We start from the raw sequence: 23,698 nt of genomic DNA, 5'->3' as shown, positions 1-23,698 counted from the left end.
ACAAAGCTCCAGGTGCAGTTATGAAATTGCCTTGTATAGGCTAGATAAGTCAAAAATATAAAAGGTAATCACTGCATTGAATTACTTGTTTTTTTATCATGCCATGTTGTCTGGAAAATGATATCCTTGTTACCTGCATGTTCAGATGTCAAATGTTAGTTGTGTTGTTGCATGTGAGTTTTGCTTACCTTTTAGTTTTGTTATCTATGTCATTAACTTATCTTAGATAGGAATAATTTCTACTTTTCAAAGACAGAAAAAGGTGAGGGGGGGGGAGAACAAAGTAGTTTATATCTATTATTATGCTAAATGATGTGGCAAGGAATTAACCGCAGATATTTATCATGTGTAGTTATGGCAATGCCATGTGTCAAACATATGCTCGTTTAAAACTAATTCATGTCTGCATGTGTGTCTTCAATTCACCCCATACCATGTTATATTATGTGAATGAGCAAAATAGAAATGTACTGGATCATGTTTGGCCAGTTCCCTTTTATCCTTTCACATTTAGAAAGCACGGACACGCCAAAAGGAGTTGGTAGCTAGCGAAAGAAGCAGCAACCTTGATTGATTTTCCTCTTCTCCCTATCACAGGACCACTGAGGTTAGTTAATGGCCTGAGAGAAATTAACTCAGCACAGGCCAGTAATTGAACCTGGGATTTTAAAATTCTATATGGCTTAGTGCTACACAGTGTAGTGACTTTACTCACTAGGGCACAGAGAGGTAACAGTATAATTTTACATTAACTCAGTAACATCTCAATCCTGTCATGTAAAAGAGACAAGACTTGGGAGTAGAGGTAGAAAATACTCCTCCACCTCTCTTACAAAATAAACATCAAACTACATATACCAGTTGACAGATATGATTTGATTTTTACAAACTATTTTAAGCTTCTTTCCAGAACTACTTTGCTGACAAGCACCCCCAACTTAGCTCCACTGATTTCAGTACCTTAAATTGGCCTTCCCTGGACCCCACCACCTCCTCAACTATTGGAAGACTTTCTATGGCTCTAGGCCACTTCATGGTACTCACTTAATGCAAAGAAGCTATTTTAAGATGCATGCAGCTCTGGAGGGTAGTTGGGCTGAAATAAAAAGTTTATAATCACCACCTACAAATATTTACGGTTTCATACATTTTTTTTTAAAGAGTGAGATGGAGAATGTTTTGCACATCAAATAATATTCCCCAATGGGTATCAATCTTCTTTAATTGAATGCTTCTGGGTGTCAAAACAATAAAGTAGCTTATTTAAAAAAAGAACTGACTTCTATTTATATAGTTGGTTTCAAGACTACAGGATGTCCCAAAGCATTTAAGGGCCAATTAAGTATTTTTGAAGTGTAGTCACTATTGTTATGTAAAGAAATGCAGCAACATATTTACACACAGCAAGGCCCACAAACAGCAAAGAATAATGAGCAGATAATCAGTTTTAGTGGTGTTGCTTGAGGGATAAATATTGGCCAGGTAACCCTGGAGAACGTTGCTGCTCTTCAAATATTGTCATGGGATCGTTTACCGCCACCCGAGGACAGACAGGACCTCGTTTTAACGTCTCATCTGTAAGATGGCAGCACCAACAGTGCAGCATTTCCTCAACACCACACTGAAGTGTCAACCCAGATTTTGTGCTCAAGTCTCTGGAGTGCGACTTGAACCCACAACCTTCAGACTCAATGGTAGCACTTCCACCTCTAAGACAAGGCTGACACTAATATCAAACGTAGTTATTAAGAGAATTTTTTTTATCTGGCTATTAGTAAAAATATTGACAATATAAACTGTTACCAGTCAGAAAGATGTAACAAACGAATATTTGGAAGCAGGCTTTGTTTTATTGTTTGCTCCAGAATACATTACAACAGCTAGTTCTTATCACTCTGCATAGTGCTGGTCTAGATATGTATTCAACATCAAACAATATTAGATTGCAACATCACTTCGTGTTTACCACACCTCTATTTTCAAATATTATTGCTCTTCTCTTATCTCAATTTCTAAGAATATTGTGATGCGCCATGAAATTAATAACTGTAAAAACGTATGCAACAGACTGCATGTTTGAAGTTCTATACTACGTACGGCACAATTTTCAGTTCTACTAAAACTTTCTACTACAGCACTGTGCAGCTAAATCAAAACTTAAAATTACCATTAAAATGTTATTTAATTTTCAAACAATGTTTTGTGCATTAAAAAAAAAACTTTACAGTTAAGAGAAACTATTTGGTTTCAGCAGCATTTTTCACAAAGTTCAGAGATGTCTTTATTCAGGGGCTCCAGTTGGTTTCTTGAGAATGGCACTGTACTTGAGGGCTGCACTGTCCGATTTTAAGACAACCTCCACCAGTGCAAAAATGGCTATTACCTAAATGACAAAGTTCATTATCAAGTCAATAAGGGTTGCTAAGTAAATAAAATGCAATCTCCATTACAAAAACATTTCTTCTGAGTTAGCAGTACACCTGTATTCTCCTTCACAAGTGATAATTATCTTATGTAATAAAAGTAAACGGTTGAACTTTGAATATCAGCGTATTTAGCCAAAGAACACATACTGCCGAGAAGTTAACTGGACTTGCAAAAGTTCATTAAGTGCACCATCAGATTTTAACTTAGTGGACTCAATGTACTTCAGAGTCTTGTATTAACTACCTTATACTACAGAGATTAGCATTTTTCATTCAATTTAGATAACCCCAATTTATTTATTATTTTCACCATTATCAACAAAATTGAGAGAATGCAATCATGTCTTACAATACTATTTTAAAAAGTAATAAAATGGAAAAGAAATTTGCAGATTTAGTGGCAAAATAAATTCTATACTTCAACACATATTTGTTGCTCAGTCATACAGCCATAAACAAGTACCTGACAAACTGGTTTTTGGTCCAGTGTCTCTGGTTCCCACATCAATCTTAGTTCAGGGTTCTTTCCTACTTTGTGAAAAGTAAATCCTTGGAGAGGAAGGCTCTACAGCAAAGGCAAAGGAGGGGGTGGATATTTAACATTAATTGAATGGAAGAAAATCTTTGGCAGTTTGAATAAAGAGAAAAATGTGTACATGATGAAGTGATTTATGTTTATGCACAAAGTTTCCACACTTCTCAAAGTTGAAAGTCAGGCTTGCAACTTCACTTGGAGAAAAATATTTCCCGTCCACATTTAACCTTTCCACAGGTTGGTCTTAAGTTGCTCAAATCACTTGTAAGATCTTTTGAATGGACAATGGCCTTGTGAGGTTCCAATATGGAAAATTTTATTCATAATGCTCTTAAATTACCATAGCAATACATATCAAACATTTATAACAGCAGTTGACTTAAACTGTTTGAAAATCTTCAATGCTGACTGAGCATATCTATATAGGTAAAAATTTACAGTAAGAGTTCAGAGCAACACACAAGTTTACGCAAAATATTAGAAGTAGCTTGCAGAGTGAAAAACATAACATTGCCAGATTAGGAGACACATCTAACCTTCCAGACACAGGCATGAATTGAAACCTTAAATGTATTTTAACAACTGCAATTAAAGTTGCCAATATATTTCATTATATGTGAAGTTGCCACTCTCATCAGTGTGAATCAGCCTCACCAAGATTTTCATTGCTGCAGCTGGAAAGATCATGTAATTCCCTCTGAATTGGCATCTCACAAGACATTATCCAGAGCACATTAGAAGCTAACTCCACCTGATGCTGGAATAGCTGCAGATAGCATAGACTATCTAGTTTTATGCAGTGTACTATGAAGAATATTTAAGGTAATCTAGAAAAATATTCTGATGGGTTAAAAACTATTTTGGTTACATTTATCCAATATGTTAACTTGGTGCTGAATTTGACAAAAGTAAAATAGTAAAAGGGGTCAAAAGAAATAATCTTCTGAACGAATTTGTGTTTGTGCTATCATAAGTTGATTTCACAACTAAATGGCATGTAATGTAATAATTATTTTAGTTTCTTAAAATTCTTATTAGCACTTAACAGACCAAAGCAACCTTCAGAGACACAATTGTCTGTGAGACAATAGGTGTTCAATTTACCGGGAGAAAGCACAGTCACAAAATACAACCCAGACAATTACATACAGCTGCAGTATTAACTTCCCATCAAAGTCCTCACAAATTGCCTTCATCTTCAATGTTTGGAAATCCATGAAAAATGAGTCTTTGCTACCGAGGTAGCTCAGGTAATCTGCAATGGATGCCGTTGACAGCACCACAATGATGTGAAAGTGCCTTTCTTGGCTCTAAGGCAACAGTTGGAACCAGCAGAATGCTTCAGAACCAAATATTCATCAGAAATTACATTACTGCCACCTGCTAGTATGGCTCCAACGAGTTGGGTTGGCAGATGTTGCACCAGTAGGAAGCTTTAACTTGTGAAATTATGCCAACCTCAGAAAAGTTTTTCCAAAATCCACCATAAATACATAGGCACCTGCACACCCAATGCATGACATTGTTACTTTCTGCACATTTGTGCTGCAGGTTTTTGGTGGTACTTTATCTTTAAAAAAGTCAGAGATTCTAGTACTGTATAACCTGAATGTCACAAATGAGAAGTACTGAAACATTGTGTTCCTTTCCTCAGGAATTGGGACTCACACCACAAGGCAAATATAACTGTGGCATTGATTTATAAATATCAAAACCGTAACTCATTGAAACTTTAATGGATCCAAAATTGTGATTTTTTTTCTCTACCAGGGAGACCAATATTTTAAACAAACTGTCAATTTTTATAGCACAAGTTGTATAGGTTTAAGACCAGGTAGGGTGAGAAAAATTCTACTTATGAGCAAATTTGATGTATGTGGATTTCTGCGATAAAGTTTTATTAAATACAGACTTCTAACTAATTGTTCAGCTTCAGCACATCCCAGTGATCTAAGGTGACCTGTTGGCACCATTAATCAGCCATCAATGAATCACAACCATATGACATGAATCTCAGAACAGACTATTCTTAAAAAAGTAGTGTTGACAATTCATTTCAACAACAGATTGTTACTTCTGATTTTCCTAATGAGCTGTTAGATATGAAATATTTGATTTGGGTTTAAACATGCGTTTGCAGATGACTCCATTTGAGAGCAATCTGCCTCCTATTCACCAGTTCTGGGATTAATCTGTTATAATGGAAAGGTGACATCTTGACAATTACAGTTAAAAGAAGTTTTTTTTCTATTTGGTTGGAAAATTCTGTTGGTTTCTAAGAATCGCCTACACTGACAAAATTGCTTTTTAAAAATAATGTACTTAACAGTACTGTATCTGGAAACTGTTAAGACAAACACCAGAATATAATCTTGAGTGAATGACTAATTTGGAAAAAATGTAACCTTTCGACTATATCTAAAACAATACTTACATTACAGTAGATTCGCTTCTGGATACCATATTGTAGAACCAATACATCAAAGGACTGGTCCAAAACCCCCATCACCATGGCTTCAGATTCCAGAGGGCCACATTCCTAATAAAATATATTAAATGTCAAAACTATTGAATAAACTGCAAAAATTTCACCATGAATCTACTACTTCCCACAAAACATCCATGGTGTATACCATAGTCAGGTGATTTATAATTGAAACATTTAGAAAATATTATGGTGGCGATTTTCTGACGTCGGAGGAGGTGGGAAAATCAGATTCAAAGAGGTTGGATTAGGAACCCGCCTCCAACCCACCTCCGCGGGATTTTGCTGGTGCCGGTTTTGGAAGTCGGGAAATGCTCCTGCCTCCAGCTTGCCATTGTGCTATTTAAGATACTTAAACGGTCGTTTAGGGACTTCTCTAAGCCTATTTTGAGAGGCCCTCGTGATTTTTCCAGCTTTTCGGTGTGATCCACGCACCTCCTAAACCATGCCAGGTAAACCTGGCGGGTTAACTCATGGGTGGCCTCCTCACTGCTGCAGGTCTAACAAGACATCGTTTATTGCAGCAAGGATTACTTGCAGGTGTCAGACCTTGGCTTTAGAAGGTCTCTGAGCACTTTTAGAAGGCGTTCCGAAGTCGGAGGTGCTGCAGCTTGACTCCATCAACTATGGGACCTCCTTGGAAGACCCTCTCCCCGCTTGCAATGAGTGCTTCCCCAAAGGAGGCATCTACAAGCAGCATGGGAACCATTCATTTTCTTTCTGCATGGACCTCAGATGAGGAGGAGGTCAGAGCGTCGGTGTATTGACCAGCGGCAGCACGCAAGCACATGGCAGCCCAGGATGCAAGGGATGAACATATCATGACCAGATTTGCATAAGGTTGCCCAAGTTGGCACATGTCCTTGGCTCCATCCTAGGACATCATTGACAATGGACATGACTCTCTGGCCTCCTTTCACTCAGATCACCAACCTGACAATGCAAGTGTGGCGGTGCCCGCAATGTGGAGCTGCCTAAGATGAAAGAACAGATGGCATAATGCCAACATTTTGGCTTCAAATCATTTTAATGTTTTCCAACAGGGATGGCATTTCATCAACACGCAGAAAGTCTCCCAATCTGCACACAGATCTGGAGGTTATATCCCTTGCCAGCTGTACCCACACCGCCTTGGTTTCTTTGGCTGGCCTCTTCCTCCAAGATGAGTGGAAGAGTACCTCCATGCTATCTGTCATCCCCGCCAACATTTGCAGCGCCACATCTGAGAGCCTCTGGTAGACCCTTGCCTTGAAATTGGACATAGTGGTTTCTCAAAAGATGTTGGAGGTGGTGCAGGAGACGCAGAAACGCTGTGGAATGAGCCAATGGAGCAAGAAGCCATAAAATCAGACGGGAAAAGTCCTGTCAACAGAGGCATGTTTCAGTCCCAAAACACTAATTGTGCAAGGGCATCCCACACCTCTGAAATCAAGTGGCCAATCATGGGAAAATCGCAAATTTTTGAAACCTATCAGTGCAGGCAGGTTTCAAACCCACCCAAACTGAATCCCGCCTCCATCGGGAAAATCGCCCCCTATGATTTTAACCAGCATTGCTTTAGCATGTCATTGCTTATGGATCTGATATATAATGTATTCAGCTTACCCCCTCCCAGTTCTACACAGTGTTGATACTGGTCATGAGAAACATAAGCAACAATACAAGAAAAAAGTGTGTTTCACCGGAGGTATCTCTCCAGCATAATCTTCAAGTCCACGGCCACAACTGTGCTGTTAGGTTGCTTGTCTCCATACCCTTATCATATATGCCAAATTACAAAACTCAGAAATGCTGATCAGCACCTTCAAAAAGCTGATAAAACTCCTAAAGAGCAGACAGTTCAGAAAACTGCCCTGAATAAAGGCCAATGACCAAGACCACTGCTTCAAGGTGATTGAATGTTAAAATTCCTTTATTACAATAGATTTCAGAATTTTTGTTAGTTTGCTTTTCTGCAAACTGAAAATTAATACCATCCCATATGATATACTGAAAATCAAGAGCATGCCATATGATATATCAGAGGCAACGTGTTTACCACTGGAATCCTCTGTGTGCTGAGCAGTGAACTTTGGCACTTCGCTGTGCTATATGGCCATCCAAGTTCAAAATGCAGCCCCTCTCAAATCCCAACTGTAACATTTCTGCCCAAAATGCAGAGTTAATAATTGTAGACTGTTGGTGACTGACTTTCCATTTCAGTACTTCTAAACACCAATGCTGTTTAAAAGTATACTGCTCCTTCAAAGATTGGGCTCCATGGCTGGGATTCTCCACCTCGGAGCGGGGTTCTGTAAGGGTGGGACTTCCGTCCCTCGGAAGTCAACCTGACCCCAACCTATTCCAGAATTGCATGGTGGGTTCCCAGTAGGAATATTTTTATCAAAAGGGAGCCTGCCATTGTGAAGAGCAGAACCGTGACAATGCTGCAGGAGACGGTGAGGGACCCAAGAGGGGCAGAAGCACCCCAAATACCAGAATGCATCTCCTACTGAAGGCCTACAGAGGAGTCTTTAGCAGATCAGTGCTGGGGACCAGACTGGAGTGAGAGCAGGCCTTCATAACGCCCTCTCTTTCTACAGGGTTACCGCTGCTTCCTGGGGCCTGCAGCCACTTTTCCCAAGTTGGCTAGGAAATGGCAGTAACACAGATGGATGAGGGGGAAATCTGCTGGGGATCTGGGTCCTGCCCCCGTTTACATGCGAAGGAGAGTCTAATGGCAGGGACAGAAGAAGGGCAATACATATTGGGTGGTGAGGCAGTGGTAGACTCTGCCACAATCGCACTCATTTTTGGGGAGGATTGTTGAAGAGAATCCCAGCCCAGGATGGAAATATACTCAACATTTTATATTACTGTTGTTAAGACACCATTACATTCTTGTATTCCCACATACCTTTTGTATTTCTCTACCAAAAGCCTTGTAACCTATGTATCCTCAAACAGGTTCCTTCTTGCCCCCACCTAAACAACAGGTTATCTCTCTCCCCTCCCAGCACCTACATGTGATAGGATACCTTTAGAACAAGTTTTACTATCCAATCACAACAAATAAAGTATTGAGCCTTTTATATTCAGCCTGAAATTATTTAGCATTTATCATGTAATTTTATCTTTAATACAATTACATTTGTTTTTTATTCTGCTTGTTAGGCCTTTATAGACTGTCATTTTGTTAGGCATTAATGGAGAAGTAGTGGTAGCACTGGGAGAGGCGGGGGGGTGGCAAGGCCTGGAACAGCACAGGTTGGGAACGAGTGGAATCTCACCCACCCATGTTCTTGATCCACATGAACAGGTAGATTACACCTCGGTTTAATGACTCATCCAAAAGAAGGATTTGCTAATAAGCATTCCCTCCGTTGGGTACATACCTTTTCATATTATTCATTCCAGTGCATATAACCTTATGTATCCATGGTATGGTGGTGCAGTGGTTACAGTGTTCAATCATAGAATCATAGAAATGCATGGCACAGGAGGCCGCCATTTGGCCCCATCTTGTCTGCCGGACTAGCAGCCTAGAGGTTGAGAGTTCAAATCAAACAATGGTAAATTGTATGTGTGCTGTGAGGAGGGTGCCGAGAAACTCCAGTATGATTTGGACATGTTGGGTGATTGGGCAGAAGCATGGCAGATGCAGTATAATGTGGATAAATGCGAGGTTATCCACTTTGGTGGCAAAAACAGGAAGGCAGATTATTATCTGAACGGCAATAGATTGGGAGAAGGGGAAGTGCAACGAGACCTGGGTGTCCTTGTGCACCAGTCGCTGAAGGTAAGCATGCAGGTGCAGCAGGCGGTTAAGAAGGCAAATGGTATGTTGGCCTTCGTAGCGAGAGGGTTTGAGTACAAGAACAAGGATGTCTTGCTGCAGTTGTACAGGGCCTTGGTGAGACCACACCTTGAGTATTGTGTGCAGTTTTGGTCGCCTTATCTGAGGATGTTCTAGCCATGGAGGGAGTGCAGCGAAGATTCACCAGACTGATACCTGGGATGGCAGGAATGACGTATGAGGAGAGATTGGGTTGATTGGGCTTATACTCACTGGAGTTTAGAAGAGTGGGGATCTCATTGAAACTTATAAAATTCTAACAGGACTGGACAGACTGGATGTTCCCGATGGCCGGGGAGTCCAGAACCAGGGGTCACAGTCTAAGGATAAGGGGTAAGCCATTTAGGACAGAGATGAGAAGGAATTTCTTCACCCAGAGAGTGGTGAACCTGTGGAATTCTCTACCAAAGAAGGCAGTAGAGGCCAATTCATTAAATATATTCAAGAAGGAGTTGGGTATATTTCTTAAGGCTAAAGGGATCAAGGGATATGGGGAGAAGGCAGGGACAGGGTACTGAATTTGGATGATCAGCCATGATCTCATTGAATGGCAGAGCAGGCTCGAGGGGCCGAATGGCCTACTCCTGCTCCTATCTTCTATGTTTCTATGTAACTGAATTCAATAAATACGGCAATTTGTGGGCTGTCACCACAAAAAAATGACCATGAAAAGCTGCTAGATTGTTGTAAAAAACCTAGCCGATCTAGTATACAAATTAGTTCCAGTTTACAATCTAGTTCTGAGAAAGGTCACTGAACTGAAATGTTAACTCGGTTTCTCTCTTCACAGATGCTGCCTGACCTGCTGAGTATTTCCAGCATTTTCTGTTTTTATTTCAGATTTCCAGCATTCGCAGTACTTTGCTTTTGTATTAGTCTGCAAATTACTCCAGTCCCACATTATGTGGTTGACTCCGAAGTGGCCTAGCAATTTTTGTAAAACTATTACTACTCTCAGGGTAATGAGTAATGGGCCATAAATGCAGCACCCACATCCTGAGAACAAATAGCATATTAAAATCCATCTGCCAATCCTGGTCTCTTTGCATGCTAACAATCTCTCTCAACTCTCTTTTATACAGCCACTTACTTATACCAGATTCTGGCATAGTGGCATCCTAAGCAGACTCATGGGGTTTGCACTACTAAATCTGGCCCCCTTATCCTGTTGGCAGAATGACAGACCCACAAAAAACTCATGTAGAATTCTAACGCTGGGGCAATTGAGCTGGATTTAGTAGAGCAAGCTGTGAGAGTGGCTCATGGGCTCTGCTCTCCTAGAATTGAACCTAACCAAGTGCCAGTATAAAAGTTATTTTATACTCATCAGCCATAAACATAGTTTGTTCATATATAAACAAGTACATTATTCTCATCCTTGTTTACAAATCTCTCCATGGCCTTGCCCCTCCCGATCTCTGTAATTCCCCCCCCCCCACCCCCAACCCTGAGATCTCTGCGCTCCTCTAATTCTGGCCTCATGAGCATCCCTGATTTTAATTGCTCCACCAATGGCGGTTGTGCCTTCAGCTGCCAAGGCCCTAAGCTCTGGAATTCCCTCCCTAAACCTCTCCACCTCTCTTTCCTCTATTAAGATGCTCCTTAAAAAGTTCTCTTCTGCCCTAATTTCTTCTTATACAGCTTGGTATCAAATTTTGTTTTATAACACTCCTGTGAAGAGCCTAGGGATGTTTTACGACGTTAAAGGCACTTTACAAATAGAAGTTGTTGTGGTTATTATTATTTGTGAATAGAATGAACAAAACCTAACCTAGCAATAGGTCCCTATTGAATTCCCTTACAAGAGTTTTTTCTCTTCATCATCATACCTGTCGACTTCTGCAAAGTAAATTTTAAATGCAAAAAGTTGGTTTGCTATTAATTCCACGTGTTTTAATCTTCTTTATAAGGCTCAAATGCACATGCTTTTTAAATACCCTCTGAAAATCCATGTAGATTGTGCCTATCGGATTGCCATTGTTTAGTTTCACCCTGAATAAATTCCGGTAGAGTTGAGAGGCATGACTTCTGCTTCTGAATTTATGGTGACTATTCTTTAGATAAACATCATGAGCATCCAGTAAAATGCTTTCAAACATTTTGCCTTGTAATGATGGTAAGTTAACTGTCTATAACTCATAACGTTGTGCCTCACTTTAGTTGTGAATGTTATTCACCGGGACGGGGGTTCAGAACCTTAATATAAGAACATAAGAAATAGGAGCAGGAGTAGGCCAATCGGCCCCTCGAGCCTGCTCCGCCATTCAATAAGATCATGGCTGATCTGATCCTAACCGCCAATCTACTATCACAGAACCATCTCCTGAATCTAACAGAATTAGACACACGAAATAGGAGCAGGATCAGGCTACACGGCCCCTGGGCCCGCTCCGCTACCCACAGGGCCATGACCGATCCGAACCTAGACTCATGTCCAAATTCCTGCCCGCTCCCCATAACCCTTTATTCCCTTTACTTCTAGGAAACTGTCTATTTCTGTTTTAAATTTATGTAATGATGTAGCTTCTACAGCTTTTTGGAGCAGCATATTCCATGGACCTACCACCCTCTGAGTGAAGTAGTTCCTCCTCATCTCAGTTTTGAAAGAGCAGCCCCTTATTCTAAGACTATGCCCCCAAGTTCTAGTTTCACCCATCATCGGGAACATCCTCCCCGCATCCACCCAATCCAACCCCTTCACAATCTTATATGTTTCAATAAGATCGCCTCTCATTCTTCTGAACTCCAATGAGTAGAGTCCCAATCTACTCAACCTCTCCTCATATGTCCATCCCCTCATCCCCGGGATTAACCGAGTGAACCTTCTTTGTACTGACTCGAGAGCAAGTATGTCCTTTCTTAAGTATGGACACCAAAACTGTATGCAGTATTCCAGGTGCGGTCTCACCAATACCTTGTACAACTGAAGCAATACCTCCCTATTTTTATATTCTATCCCCCTAGCAATGAAAGCCAACATTCCATTGGCCTTCTTAATCACTTGCTGCACCTGCCTACTAACCTTTTGAGTTTCGTGCACCAGGACCCCCAGATCCCTTTGTACTTCAGTACTTTCCAGTTTCTTGCCATTAAGATAATAACTTGCTCTACGATTTTTCCTGCCAAAGTGCATAACCTCACACTTTCCAGTATTGTATTCCATCTGCCAAATCTCTGCCCACTTACTTAGCCTGTCTATGTCCCCTTGAAGGTGTTTTATGTCCTCCTCACTCACTACTTTCCCTCCCATCTTAGTATCATCTGCAAACTTTGATATGTTACACTCGGTCCCCTCCTCCAAATCGTTAATATAGATTGTAAAGAGTTGGGGACCCAGCACTGACCCCTGTGGAACACCACTAGTTACTGATTGCCAGTCCGAGAATGAACCATTTATCCCAACTCTCTGCCTTCTGTTAGATAGCCAATCCTCTATCCATGCCAGAATATTACCCCCAATCCCGTGATTTTCTATCTTAAGCAATAATCTTTTGTGTGGCACCTTGTCAAATGCCTTTTGGAAGTCTAAATACACTACGTCCACTGGTTCCCCTTTATCCACCCTATATGTTACTTCCTCAAAGAACTCCAGCAAATTTGTCAAACATGACTTCCCCTTCATAAAACCATGCTGACTTTGTCCTATTAAATTATGATTATCCAAATGTCCTGTTACTGTCTCCTTAATAATGGACTCCAATATTTTACCTACCACAGATGTTAGGCTAACCGGTCTATAGTTTCCAGCCTTCTGTCTACTGCCTTTTTTAAATAAGGGCGTTACATTAGCAGTTTTCCAGTCTGCCGGGACCTTTGCTGAGTCCAGGGAGTTTTGGAAAATTATTACCAATGCATCCACAATCCCTACCGCCACTTCCCTCAAGACCCTAGGATGTAAGCCATCAAGTCCAGGTGATTTATCCGCCTTGAGTCCCATTATTTTACCGAGTACCACTTCCTTAGTGATTTTGATCGTGTTTAGCTCCTCCCCCCCATAGCCCCCTGTTTGTCCAGTGTTGGGATATTCTTAGTGTCTTCTACTGTAAAGACTGATACAAAATATTCATTCAGTGTTTTTGCCATCTCCATATTTCCCACCATTAATTTCCCGGTCATTGCAGACTTTTGTTTTAAACAACTTGCTGCCATCTTAAAAAGATTAGTGCTACTCGCTTTACAAAGTCACTTGTGTAATAAATTGGCACAATTCTAATTATAAAAGTTAATCAAATTGTTCCCCATTTCCTGCACTGTGTTGGTCCCACCATACTGGACTCGATTTTGGTAATGGCATTAATTCAACAAGACTGTTTAAATTTGCTTGTATTCCATTCATTTTCCCAAGTGCATTTTCATTTTGCTAAAACATGTATTTACCTTGGAAGAAAAGAAATTCAGTCTAGCATCGAGCCTACATTCTGAAAGAGCTTTATTCTTGGATACTAAATAAAACTGATACTGGGCTCCTCTGATGATTCATTGGGTAAATGTATTGTCTGAGTGGTACTGAGCCATACAGACTATGGAAGGTCCCAAGCTGAATCCATGGTGTGTGGATGAGTTAAGCGATCGCAGATTTAGCAGTAAGAGGAGCCTTTATGTTCCTGAGCGAGAGAAGGAAAAAAAAACTGCCAATATTTTGGCTCCGGATTGCTATTCCTGGAAAATGCACATGAATATCAGATGGCAGACAGGATTAGGCTTGGTTGTGATAACTCCCATGTCCAAACAGCCTGCTGAAAATCTTTGTTCAACTTCACACAAAAAAGGTCACTTGTGTAAGTTAGTGAAGGCTGCTGGTGCCTGTGGATCTGTACCCCAGCATTGATCAGTTTAGGAGTGGAGAAAAAAAGCTGAAAATACAAATCTAAACTAAAACTATATATAGCAGTAGTGTCTTTATAATGTTTAAATATATGCATGACAAAATCTTCCTGCAGAAAAAAGTGGACGGGTGCTAAAATTAACACTCATTAACCACCCGTAAGTAGTCTAACAGACTAATGGTTGTTTCCCAATGGTGAAATGTAAACTGGCAAGAAATCTTTTTCTCTTCTGTCTAAAGAATAAAATAACTTTCACATTGGTATACTAGTATCAATTTAGTCTCTCACTTCAGGCCATGTCTTGCTGGAATAGTTCTATTGAAACCCAGCTACAGTCATGGTCAAAAAACAAGAAAATGTAAGGTTCACATGATTGTCTTCTTTAATTCTAATAATTAGTCTCTTTATATTTGATTCCAATGCCACAAAGCCTGGACAGTGGCTTAGGCTATAACTGGCAAACAAATGTATTAAACAGTAGATATGTGAAGAGAAAAAGATTGGTGAAGTCAAGCGTAGGTCCCTTGCAGTCGGAATCAGGGGAATTTATCATGGGGAATAAAGAAATGGCTGATCAATTAAATACATACTTTGGTTCTGTCTTCACAAAGGAGGACACAAATAACCTCCCAGAGATGTCGGGGAACATAGGGTCTAATGAGAGGGAGGAACTGAATGAAATCAGTATTTGTAGGGAAATGGTGTTAGGGAAATTGACGGGATTGAAGGCCGATAAATCCCCAGGGCCTGATAATCTACATCCTAGGGTACTTAAGGAAGTGGCCCTAGAAATAGTAGATGCATTGCTAGTCATCTTCCAAAATTCTATAGACTCTGGAACAGTTCCCATGGATTGGAGGGTAGCTATGTAACCCCACTATTCAAAAAAGGTGGTAGAGAGAAAACGGGGAATTATAGACCGGTAAGCATGACATTGGTAGTGGGGAAAATGCTAGAGTCCCTTATAAAAGATGTAATAGCAGAGCACTTGGAAAACAGTGACAGGATCGGACAAAGTCAACATGGATTTACAAAAGGTAAATCGTGCTTGACTAATCTACTGGAATTTTTTGAGGATGTAACTGGTAGAATAGATAAGGGAGAACCAGTGGATGTGGTGTATTTGGACTTTCAGAAGGCTTTCGATAAGGTCCCGCATAAGAGATTAGCGTGTAAAGTTAAAGCACATGGGATTGGGGGTAAGGTACTGACTTGGATAGAGAACTGGTTGGCAGACAGGAAGCAAAGAGTTGGAATAAATGGGTCTTTTTCCGAGTGGCAGGCAGTGACTAGTGGGGTACCGCAGGGATCGGTGCTACGACCCCAGGTATTCACAATATATATTACTGATCTCGACGAGGGAATTAGATGTAATATCTCCAAGTTTGCAGATGACACAAAGCTGGGTGGGCGTGTGTGCTGTGAGAAGGATGCCGAGAAACTCCAGTATGATTTGGACAGGTTGCTGATTGGGCAGATGCAGTAAAATGTGTATAAATGCGAGGTTATCCACTTTGGTGGCAAAAACAGGAAGGCAGATTATTATCTGAACGGCAATAGATTGGAAGAAGGGGAAGTGCAACGAGACCTGGGTGTCCTTGAGCACCAGTCACTGAAGGTAAGCATGCAGGTGCAGCAGGCGGTTAAGAAGGCAAATGGTATGCTGGTCTTCATAGCGAGAGGATTCGAGTACAGGAGCAAGGATTTCTTGCTGCAGTTGTACAGGGCCTTTGTGAGACCACACCTTGAGTATTGTGTGCAGTTTTGGTCGTCTTATCTAAGGAAGGATGTTCTTGCCATGGAGGGAGTGCAGCGAAGATTCACCAGACTGATACCTGGGATGGCAGGAATGACGTATGAGGAGAAATTGGGTCGATTGGGCTTATATTCACTGGAGTTTAGAAGAATGAGAGGAGATCTCATTGAAACTTATAAAATTCTAACAGGACTAGACAGACGAGATGAAGGAAGGATGTTCCCGATGGTGGGGGAGTCCAGAACCAGGGGTCACAGTCTAAAGATAAGGGGTAAGCCATTTAGGACAGAGATGATGAGGAATTTCTTCACCCAGAGAGTGGTGAACCTGTGGAATTCTCTACCACAAAAGGCAGTTGAGGCCAAGTCATTAAATATATTCAAGAAGGAGTTAGATATATTTCTTAAGGCTAAAGGGATCAAGGGATATGGGGAGAAAACAAGGACAGGGTACTGAATTTGGATGATCAGCCATGATCTCATTAAATGGCGGAGCAGGCTCGAGGGGCCAAATGACCTACTCCTGCTCCTATCCTATCTTCTATGTAAATATTTAAATTTTTGTTCACCTGCTGTCTAGTCCCACTCACACTCAGCCCAACCAGACTCCAGCACAAAGCCAGCTTTCACCATTTACATATTTATTTTTACAATTGTGTTACTTATTATTAGACAGTTATTTACCAGCAACTGCATATATTATTAAAATTGGATACATATACTTATCATTAATAATTTTATTTTTGAGCAGATCTCCCATGGTGTTGCTCCAAGTGAGTTGAAGGTTAACAATAGGGTGGTTATGCCAAGTAGTATTACCAGAGACACGGACTTATTGGCACTGGGGTAGCTATGGGATCTGGAAGCATTGGGAAGGGGATAGGGTCTCAGTCTAGCAGTATTTTGAGGGGTGAGGGGGCAGGTACCGGAAGGGGGATTTGGGATTCTTTAAACAATGGAGAGGAAATTTCTGCGAATGCAGAGGGAGCATTGCAAGTGGTTCTGGGATCATGGAGCATCAGAAATATAGTTTAGTGATTTATGATCACTGAGAGGTGGTTCTAGGATTTTGGAGGGGAGAAATCTTGGAAGGGAGTTCCTAGGTACAGTAAGGGGAGAGAGGGGTTTGAAGCATGGGGAGCAGAACTTGGAAGTAATAGGGGTTATTAGGATCTGGCAGTGTTGGGTGGTGGGAAAGCAGGGACTAGCAACCTTATGGGGCGGGGCCTAAGAATGAGACCCTAACTGCCCATAGCCCCTTTCAAACCATCACACTCCAACTCTCTACTGTGTAACCTGCCTCCTCCACAGCCCCTTCTGCACCCTCAGCCCTGCCCCAACGTTTCCCATTGTCTGAGAAATTCAGCAACTTGCATATGTTCAGAAAGCATAGAAAGCTCTGTCTATTATTGTGAGGCAAAAATACTGTATCCAGTTAAAGTCCAGGCTTTTTAAAAAGGCTGAAGCCTTGAAGTAAAAATTTTCATGACGGTATTAAAAGATACAGAAGACAATTCAATAGGTAAATTTAATCATGTTATTGTGAAATATGCTTAAAAAAACTGTTCAAGACTTTATTTAGAGACGTTACAAATTTCAGTTGCTGAGGAAAATATACATATCATTGTACAACTACATATAATTCTAACTTTGATAACACTGCATATATTTTATTTGTATGTCTTGTTAAAATATTTTTCATAACGATCCATTAATAGGCGTACTAGAGATGCCCCTATTTATATAACTAATGATCTCTAAGTGGCATGCATTTAATTACAGCAAGTTATTTATTTATATAAGAACAGTATGTGCTGGATTTATTTCTGCAGCAGGTAAGGACCACACTTATGTACTCAATTTAAAAAAAAATCTGTGTGCAACACTAAGGGATGTCCAATATTTCATGTATAATTATATATATATATTTTTTAGCTCTGTGGCATTGTTACTTTATTTAGCTTTTAAATTCTTTAGGGGCTATTTTTTGACTTTATAAAATCTATTTTGCACTCATACTTGGGTGAGTCTCAGCCACGTTTTTAAAGAAGATTTTAATGAAGACATCCATCAAGAAAAGGAATAGCAGAAACATACAAAATCAGAGAGAGAGAAAACCAGAAACATCAGATATAGAGAAATAGAAAAGGCGTGCAAAAGACAAACTAAGGCCGCGATTTCGCCGGCCGAAGCGTGTCTGGGGCGGCCGGGGTCGGTGTCGCGGTCCCAGCCCGCTGCCTACTGCAGCCCGCACTCCAAGTGATTTTACGTTAAGCCCGCCCTGCGAGGTTCCCAGCCAATTAATAGGGAGTGGGTCTGATGGCATCATTTGATGATGCGTCATCAGCCGGTTTCTTTAAAGGGGCCATGTCCAAATTGATCTCGACAGTTCTGCTGTCGGTGTTCTACAGCACTGAGGTGCTTCAAACACTGATAAGCACTGCACAGAGGTGCTTCAAACACTGACGAGCACTGCACAGAGGTGCTTCAAACACTGACAAGCACTGCACAGAGGTGCTTCAAACACTGACAAACACTGCACAGAGGTGCTTCAAACACTGACAAGCACTGCACAGAGGTGCACCCAGGCTCTCCCATGACTCCCTTCATATGCTTATGGAGGGAGTCACAGCACGTAGGGAGGTTCTCTTCCCTTCCCATGGGCGAACGAGACCTCACCAGGAGATCAAGGGCACAAGCAGGGATGCCGTCAGGAGGGCCAGGCTGCAGTGGCGCAAGCCTTTCAATGATCTCAGTAGATCATGAAACATTACGGCCAAGCCACACTCAACTTCATCCTGCTGTGCCACTCATCACATCCACATCACTCTGCCTTCTCTACCCTACTCCTGCACATCGTTACTTACACCAACTTACCTTGTACCTCCACCCATCCCTCTCTATCTACATTATCACTTCCCCATCTTACTAGCCACCCCTCACACTCACCCTCATCCTACTGCAAGCATACAAACTAACAACACACAAGGGTAGGCACTTGGGTGGTTTAGCCAATGTTCATGTGACGTTTATGTTAATGTGTTGTCAAACATTGAAATCTATATTTTCAACACTTTGCGTTCTTGGACAGATCTGTGCTCACATTTGGACGTGTCTTAGTGAGTTCCAGTGAATGTTGAGACATAGCTTCCCCCTTGCCCCCACCCCAAATTGTGATGAGTGTGAAAGGAATGGCTTGGACTTTGTAGGGATGCTTTATGGTGCTGGTGTGGGGTGGTGTCAACCTGGCGCATCATGTGGCAGCCAGGGTGTACAGCGTCAAGTGAAGTAAATCTGGCCATGGTGATGCCATCACTGGCCTCACAGGCAGCAATGTTGTTGGGTGCTGATGCCCTGTGTAGCATCAGGTGATTGTGGAGAAGGTTGGTATTGTTGTTGGTGATGTTGGTGTGGGGGCTGATCGTGGAGGGATTCTGAGGACGAAGGTGAGATTTTTTAAAGGGCACCAAAGTTGCTGGAATAGATGGCAGCTGAAGTTGAGATGACAGAAGCGATCTGTCAATGGTGAGAGAGTTTGCTCCAAGGAGGTAACAGTGGATAGAGAGTTTACTCCAAACACTTCCAAACTGCATACAGCTCAAAACTGTCTTCCAAGTCCTGAAGCTTCTGACATTGGAAAGTAAACAGCTGTGAAGTAGCAGCTTTCATACCACTTTTGCAGCTGTCACCTATTCACAGCAATGGGGAGACAGAGAACCCGACCTACTTACCTGACGTGATCTCTGAACGACGTGAACCTCGTTAAAAAAGTGGGAAAATAGAAATAGGCTGGCAAATAGTAGTTAACAAGCGTTTAACAAGCATTTAATTATCTTGAAAGCCTCCCCGCCGCTTGGTGTCGATTCCATTCTGAAATCGCAGACCCTACACTTTGGAAACTTACATGGAGGCAGGTTCGGAGTGGACTCCCAACCCGCTGTCAATCATTCCAATTTTGACAGCGGACTCGCCTCCGAACCCGCTCTCTGAACGCTGGCAAAATCGCGGCCTAAGAGTATGAGACACAGAAACAGCGTTGGAAACAGATACAAAGACAACGCTGGGCGACAGTGTGCGACAGCCACATGCAGACTAAGAGGAAGACAGAAATAATGGGGGACAAACATTTAAAAAAATTACAGTGGGAGACAAGCGGAGACAGTTACAAGAAGGACAATTAAAAAAAACAACTCTGTTTTTGAGCAACTCAAGTGGACTTCAACTCGTGTACTATAATACATCATGGACATCTGGTAGTGATTACAAAGCAGCATTCTTACCTTTGAGTTCTAAGAAGTTCTAAACATCACAAGCTGTGCACTTACAGGTTATGATATTCTCTACGACAACAATGAGATGAGTAAATTGTAACCATGCCTGTGTATCCACCTTCTTGCTTTCTCCATTTTTTAAAAAAAGGTACTGGTTTCAATTTTCCTCAGTCATAATATCTGGCATATTTTCATTCCATTTTAGTTGTGGAGTTCGTTGATGTTTCCCCTTCAATTATCTCCTCTGAGATGATAGGGTAGAGCTCCAGCAATCCTCTGGTCCCTAACCAAAGTTGCCATTTTTTAAAATCCTTGAGCATACGTGGTAAAAGTTCACAGTCTATTTGACCATCACAACTAGTCTGACCTGGTTCTCATCCAATGTCTATAGACTATAATATACATTCACACATATATACATTGTAAAACATAAGCACACACAGACAGACGCACATGCACGCACAAATAAAAACCTCCACACACACTCGGTAGCTATTGAAAGTAGGAACTCTGCCTGGTTTTTCCTGTTCTCAGCCCAATTCTGGTTGGTATGGATCAGCCCTTTACCTCCCATCAAGGAACTATTAGTGATTCATTCATAGATTAATTTTTCCCCTGTTTAAAAAGTCAAGTAAGTTCTGGTTCCACTTTATAGACACCATTTTGATACTATACAGGTCGCTGGTCAGACCGCATCTAAATTGCTTTGCCCAGTTTAGGTCCCCCCACATGGTGGGTGATCTCGTAGCCTTGGTCGAAAGGAGAGCTACAAGAATGATTCCGAGGTTAAAGAAACTCAGGATCAAGGATCTTGGTCTATTTACGTTAGAGCAGCGCAGACTTGGCGGTGACCTGATACAGGTGAATAAAATAATTAAAGGGCTGGAAATCATCCTTATTGATAGATTATTCCAGTTTAACAGAACGGGGAGGACCAGGGGACACAAGTTTAAACGATGTAAGAGTTGGAATAGACTGGATGTTAGGTGGTTCTTTTCCCCCCCGCAAAAAAATGGAGCGCCTCTGGAATACATTGCTGGCTGGTACGGCGGATGCTGACTTTCTGTATGCCTTCAAGAGGGAGCTGGGCCGGTTCCTGACTAGGACAGAGATCGCATCATATAGATGGTAAGTGTCTACATAGATATCACTTGGTCCACGTGATCTCCTGGACTGGATTCGATCACCTGAGGGGGTTGGAGAGGCATTTTCTCCATTATTGGCCCTGGGTTTTTTCTCTTTTTTTGCCTCTCACAGGAGATGACATGGATGTAGGGGTGGGTGGGAGGTGGGGGAGTTGGGAAGAAATGTTTAGCCATGAATAGCCTGAAGAAATAACAGACATCAGAAGAACAGAGACAGACTGGGGAAATTGGCAGTCACATGGCAGATGAAATTTAACACAGAGAAGTGTGAAGTGATACATTTTGGTAGGAGGAATTAGGAGAGGCAATATAAACTAAATGGTGCAATTTTACAGGGTATGCAGTAACAGAGAGACCTGGGGGGGGGGTGTATGTACACATATCTTTGAAGGTGACAGGACAAGTTGAGAAAGCTGTTAAAAAGATCCTTGGCTTTATTAATAGAGGAATAGAGTACAAAAGCAAGGAAGTTATGCTGAACCTTAGTTCGGGATCAGCTGGAGCATTGTGTTCAATTCTGGGCACCACACTTTAGGAAGGATGCCAAGGCCTTGGAGAGAGTGCTAAAGAGATTTGCTAGAATGACTTCAGTTATGTGGAGAGACTGGAGAAGCTGGGGGTTGTTCTCCTTAGAGCAGAAAAGGTTAAGAGATTTTGATAGGAGGTATTTAAATTCATGAATGGTTTTGATAAGAATAAATACAACGAAACTGTTTCTAGTGGCAGAAGTGTTGGTAACCAAAGGACACAGATTTAAGGTGATTGGCAAAAGAACCAGAGGTGACATGACAAAACATTATTTTACACAGCGAGTTGTCATCTGGAATGCACTGGCTGAAAGGGAGGTGGAAGCAGATTCAATAGTAGCATTCAAAAGGGAATTGGATAAATACTTGAAGGGAAAAAATTTACAGGGCTATGGGGAAAGAGCAGGGGAGTGGGACTAATTGGATAGCTCTACCAAAGAGCCGGCACAGGCACGATGGGCTGAATGGCCTCCTTCTGTGCTGTATCATTCTATGATAGCGTGGCCATCTGGTGTGGGGCCGGTTTGACGGACCAGCTGGTCTTTTCCTGCCTGTTAATTTTGTATGTTCGTATTTGTGAGGGACTAAGGATGTAATTGGGATATTAATAGATAACTTACGTACTTAGCCTCTGATCTCTATACATGAATTGCATTATAGAAGATCGGAAGGGGAAAACCATAGTTGTTTTCAGAATATATATAAAACATGATTATGCAGTTTTACCTATCCTTCTAAAATATATCTACCTTAAGTAAAAATCTTACATACAGCACACATCACAACAAATATGTACGTCACACCTAGAGTATCATACATGTTATGTAAGTAACATAAATAATTTATTGCAGATCAGGCTTTCTCCCAACAATTTTGTTTATAGAAAGGCAGCACTTTTCATGAGGAAACTGGGTCTCCTATAGATCGAAACACATGCCCTTATGCATACAGTGTCTGAGATAGCATATCTAAAATTCACAATTACCCTTTTATTGTGGAATGGACCACTGGAGATCATGCAGGCTACCCATCATTTTTTCCTTACTCCTTTTGAAAGGCAGAAAACACTACACAATCAGACCATCAAGTTCATGTTGAAACGAGTAGAATTATTTACAAATAAAATAGTCTGAGTAAAATATGGCAAGTTTCTTAAGTGCAATACTTAAAACTACAAAGAAAGAATCAGTCCGAAGAGGTTAATATACACTTACATAGAAACATAGAAGATATGAGCAGGAGTAGGCCATTCGGCCCCTCGAGCCTGCTCTGCCATTTAATGAGATCATGGCTGATCATCCAAATTAAGTACCCTGTCCCTGCTTTCTCCCCATATCCCTTGATCCCTTTAGCCTTAAGAAATATATCTAACTCCTTCTTGAATATATTTAATGAATTGGCCTCCACTGTCTTTTGTGGTAGAGAATTCCACAGGTTCACCACTCTCTGGGTGAAGAAATTCCTCCTCATCTCTGTCCTAAATGGCTTATGCCTTATCTTTAGACTGTGACCCCTGGTTCTGGACTCTCCCGCCATCGGGAACATCCTTCCTGCATCTAGTCTGTCTAGTCCTGTTAGAATTTTATAAGTTTCAATGAGATCCCCTCTCATTCTTCTAAACTCCAGCGAATATAAGCCCAATCGACCCAATCTCTCCTCATACGTCATTCCTGCCATCCCAGGTATCAGTCTGGTGAATCTTCGCTGCACTCCCTCCATGGCAAGAACATCCTTCCTCAGATAAGATGACCAAAACTGCACACAATACTCAAGGTGTGGTCTCACCAAGGCCCTGTACAACTGCAGCAAGACATCCTTGCTCCTGTACTCGAATCCTCTCGCTATGAAGGCCAACATACCATTTGCCTTCTTAGCCGCCTGGTGCACCTGCAT

General features: G+C 41.5%; 1 protein-coding gene across 4 annotated transcripts in view; it reads right to left on the bottom strand.

Moving 5' to 3' along the window:
- Nucleotides 1–1,830: 1,830 nt before the first annotated feature.
- dis3l2 (DIS3 like 3'-5' exoribonuclease 2) overlaps nt 1,831–23,698 on the bottom strand; it is a 380,300-nt gene continuing 358,432 nt past the window's right edge. For all 4 annotated transcript variants that reach the window (XM_085990206.1, XM_085990205.1, XM_085990204.1 and 1 more), the window contains 3 exons: nt 5,396–5,500; nt 2,890–2,991; nt 1,831–2,383 (listed from right to left, as the gene is read on the bottom strand). In XM_085990206.1, coding sequence (XP_085846332.1) covers nt 2,282–2,383; nt 2,890–2,991; nt 5,396–5,500 — 309 coding nt within the window. In that variant the 3' untranslated portion in view covers nt 1,831–2,281. The remainder of the gene's footprint in view (nt 2,384–2,889; nt 2,992–5,395; nt 5,501–23,698) is intronic.

Source organism: Somniosus microcephalus, chromosome 6, assembly GCF_052327205.1.
Source record: "Somniosus microcephalus isolate GS21.2 chromosome 6, FLI_Smic_1.0, whole genome shotgun sequence".
NCBI classification, from domain to species: domain Eukaryota; kingdom Metazoa; phylum Chordata; class Chondrichthyes; order Squaliformes; family Somniosidae; genus Somniosus; species Somniosus microcephalus.
The sequence above is the reverse complement of the archived record's forward strand: the minus strand, read 5'-3'. Positions and strand labels throughout refer to the sequence as shown.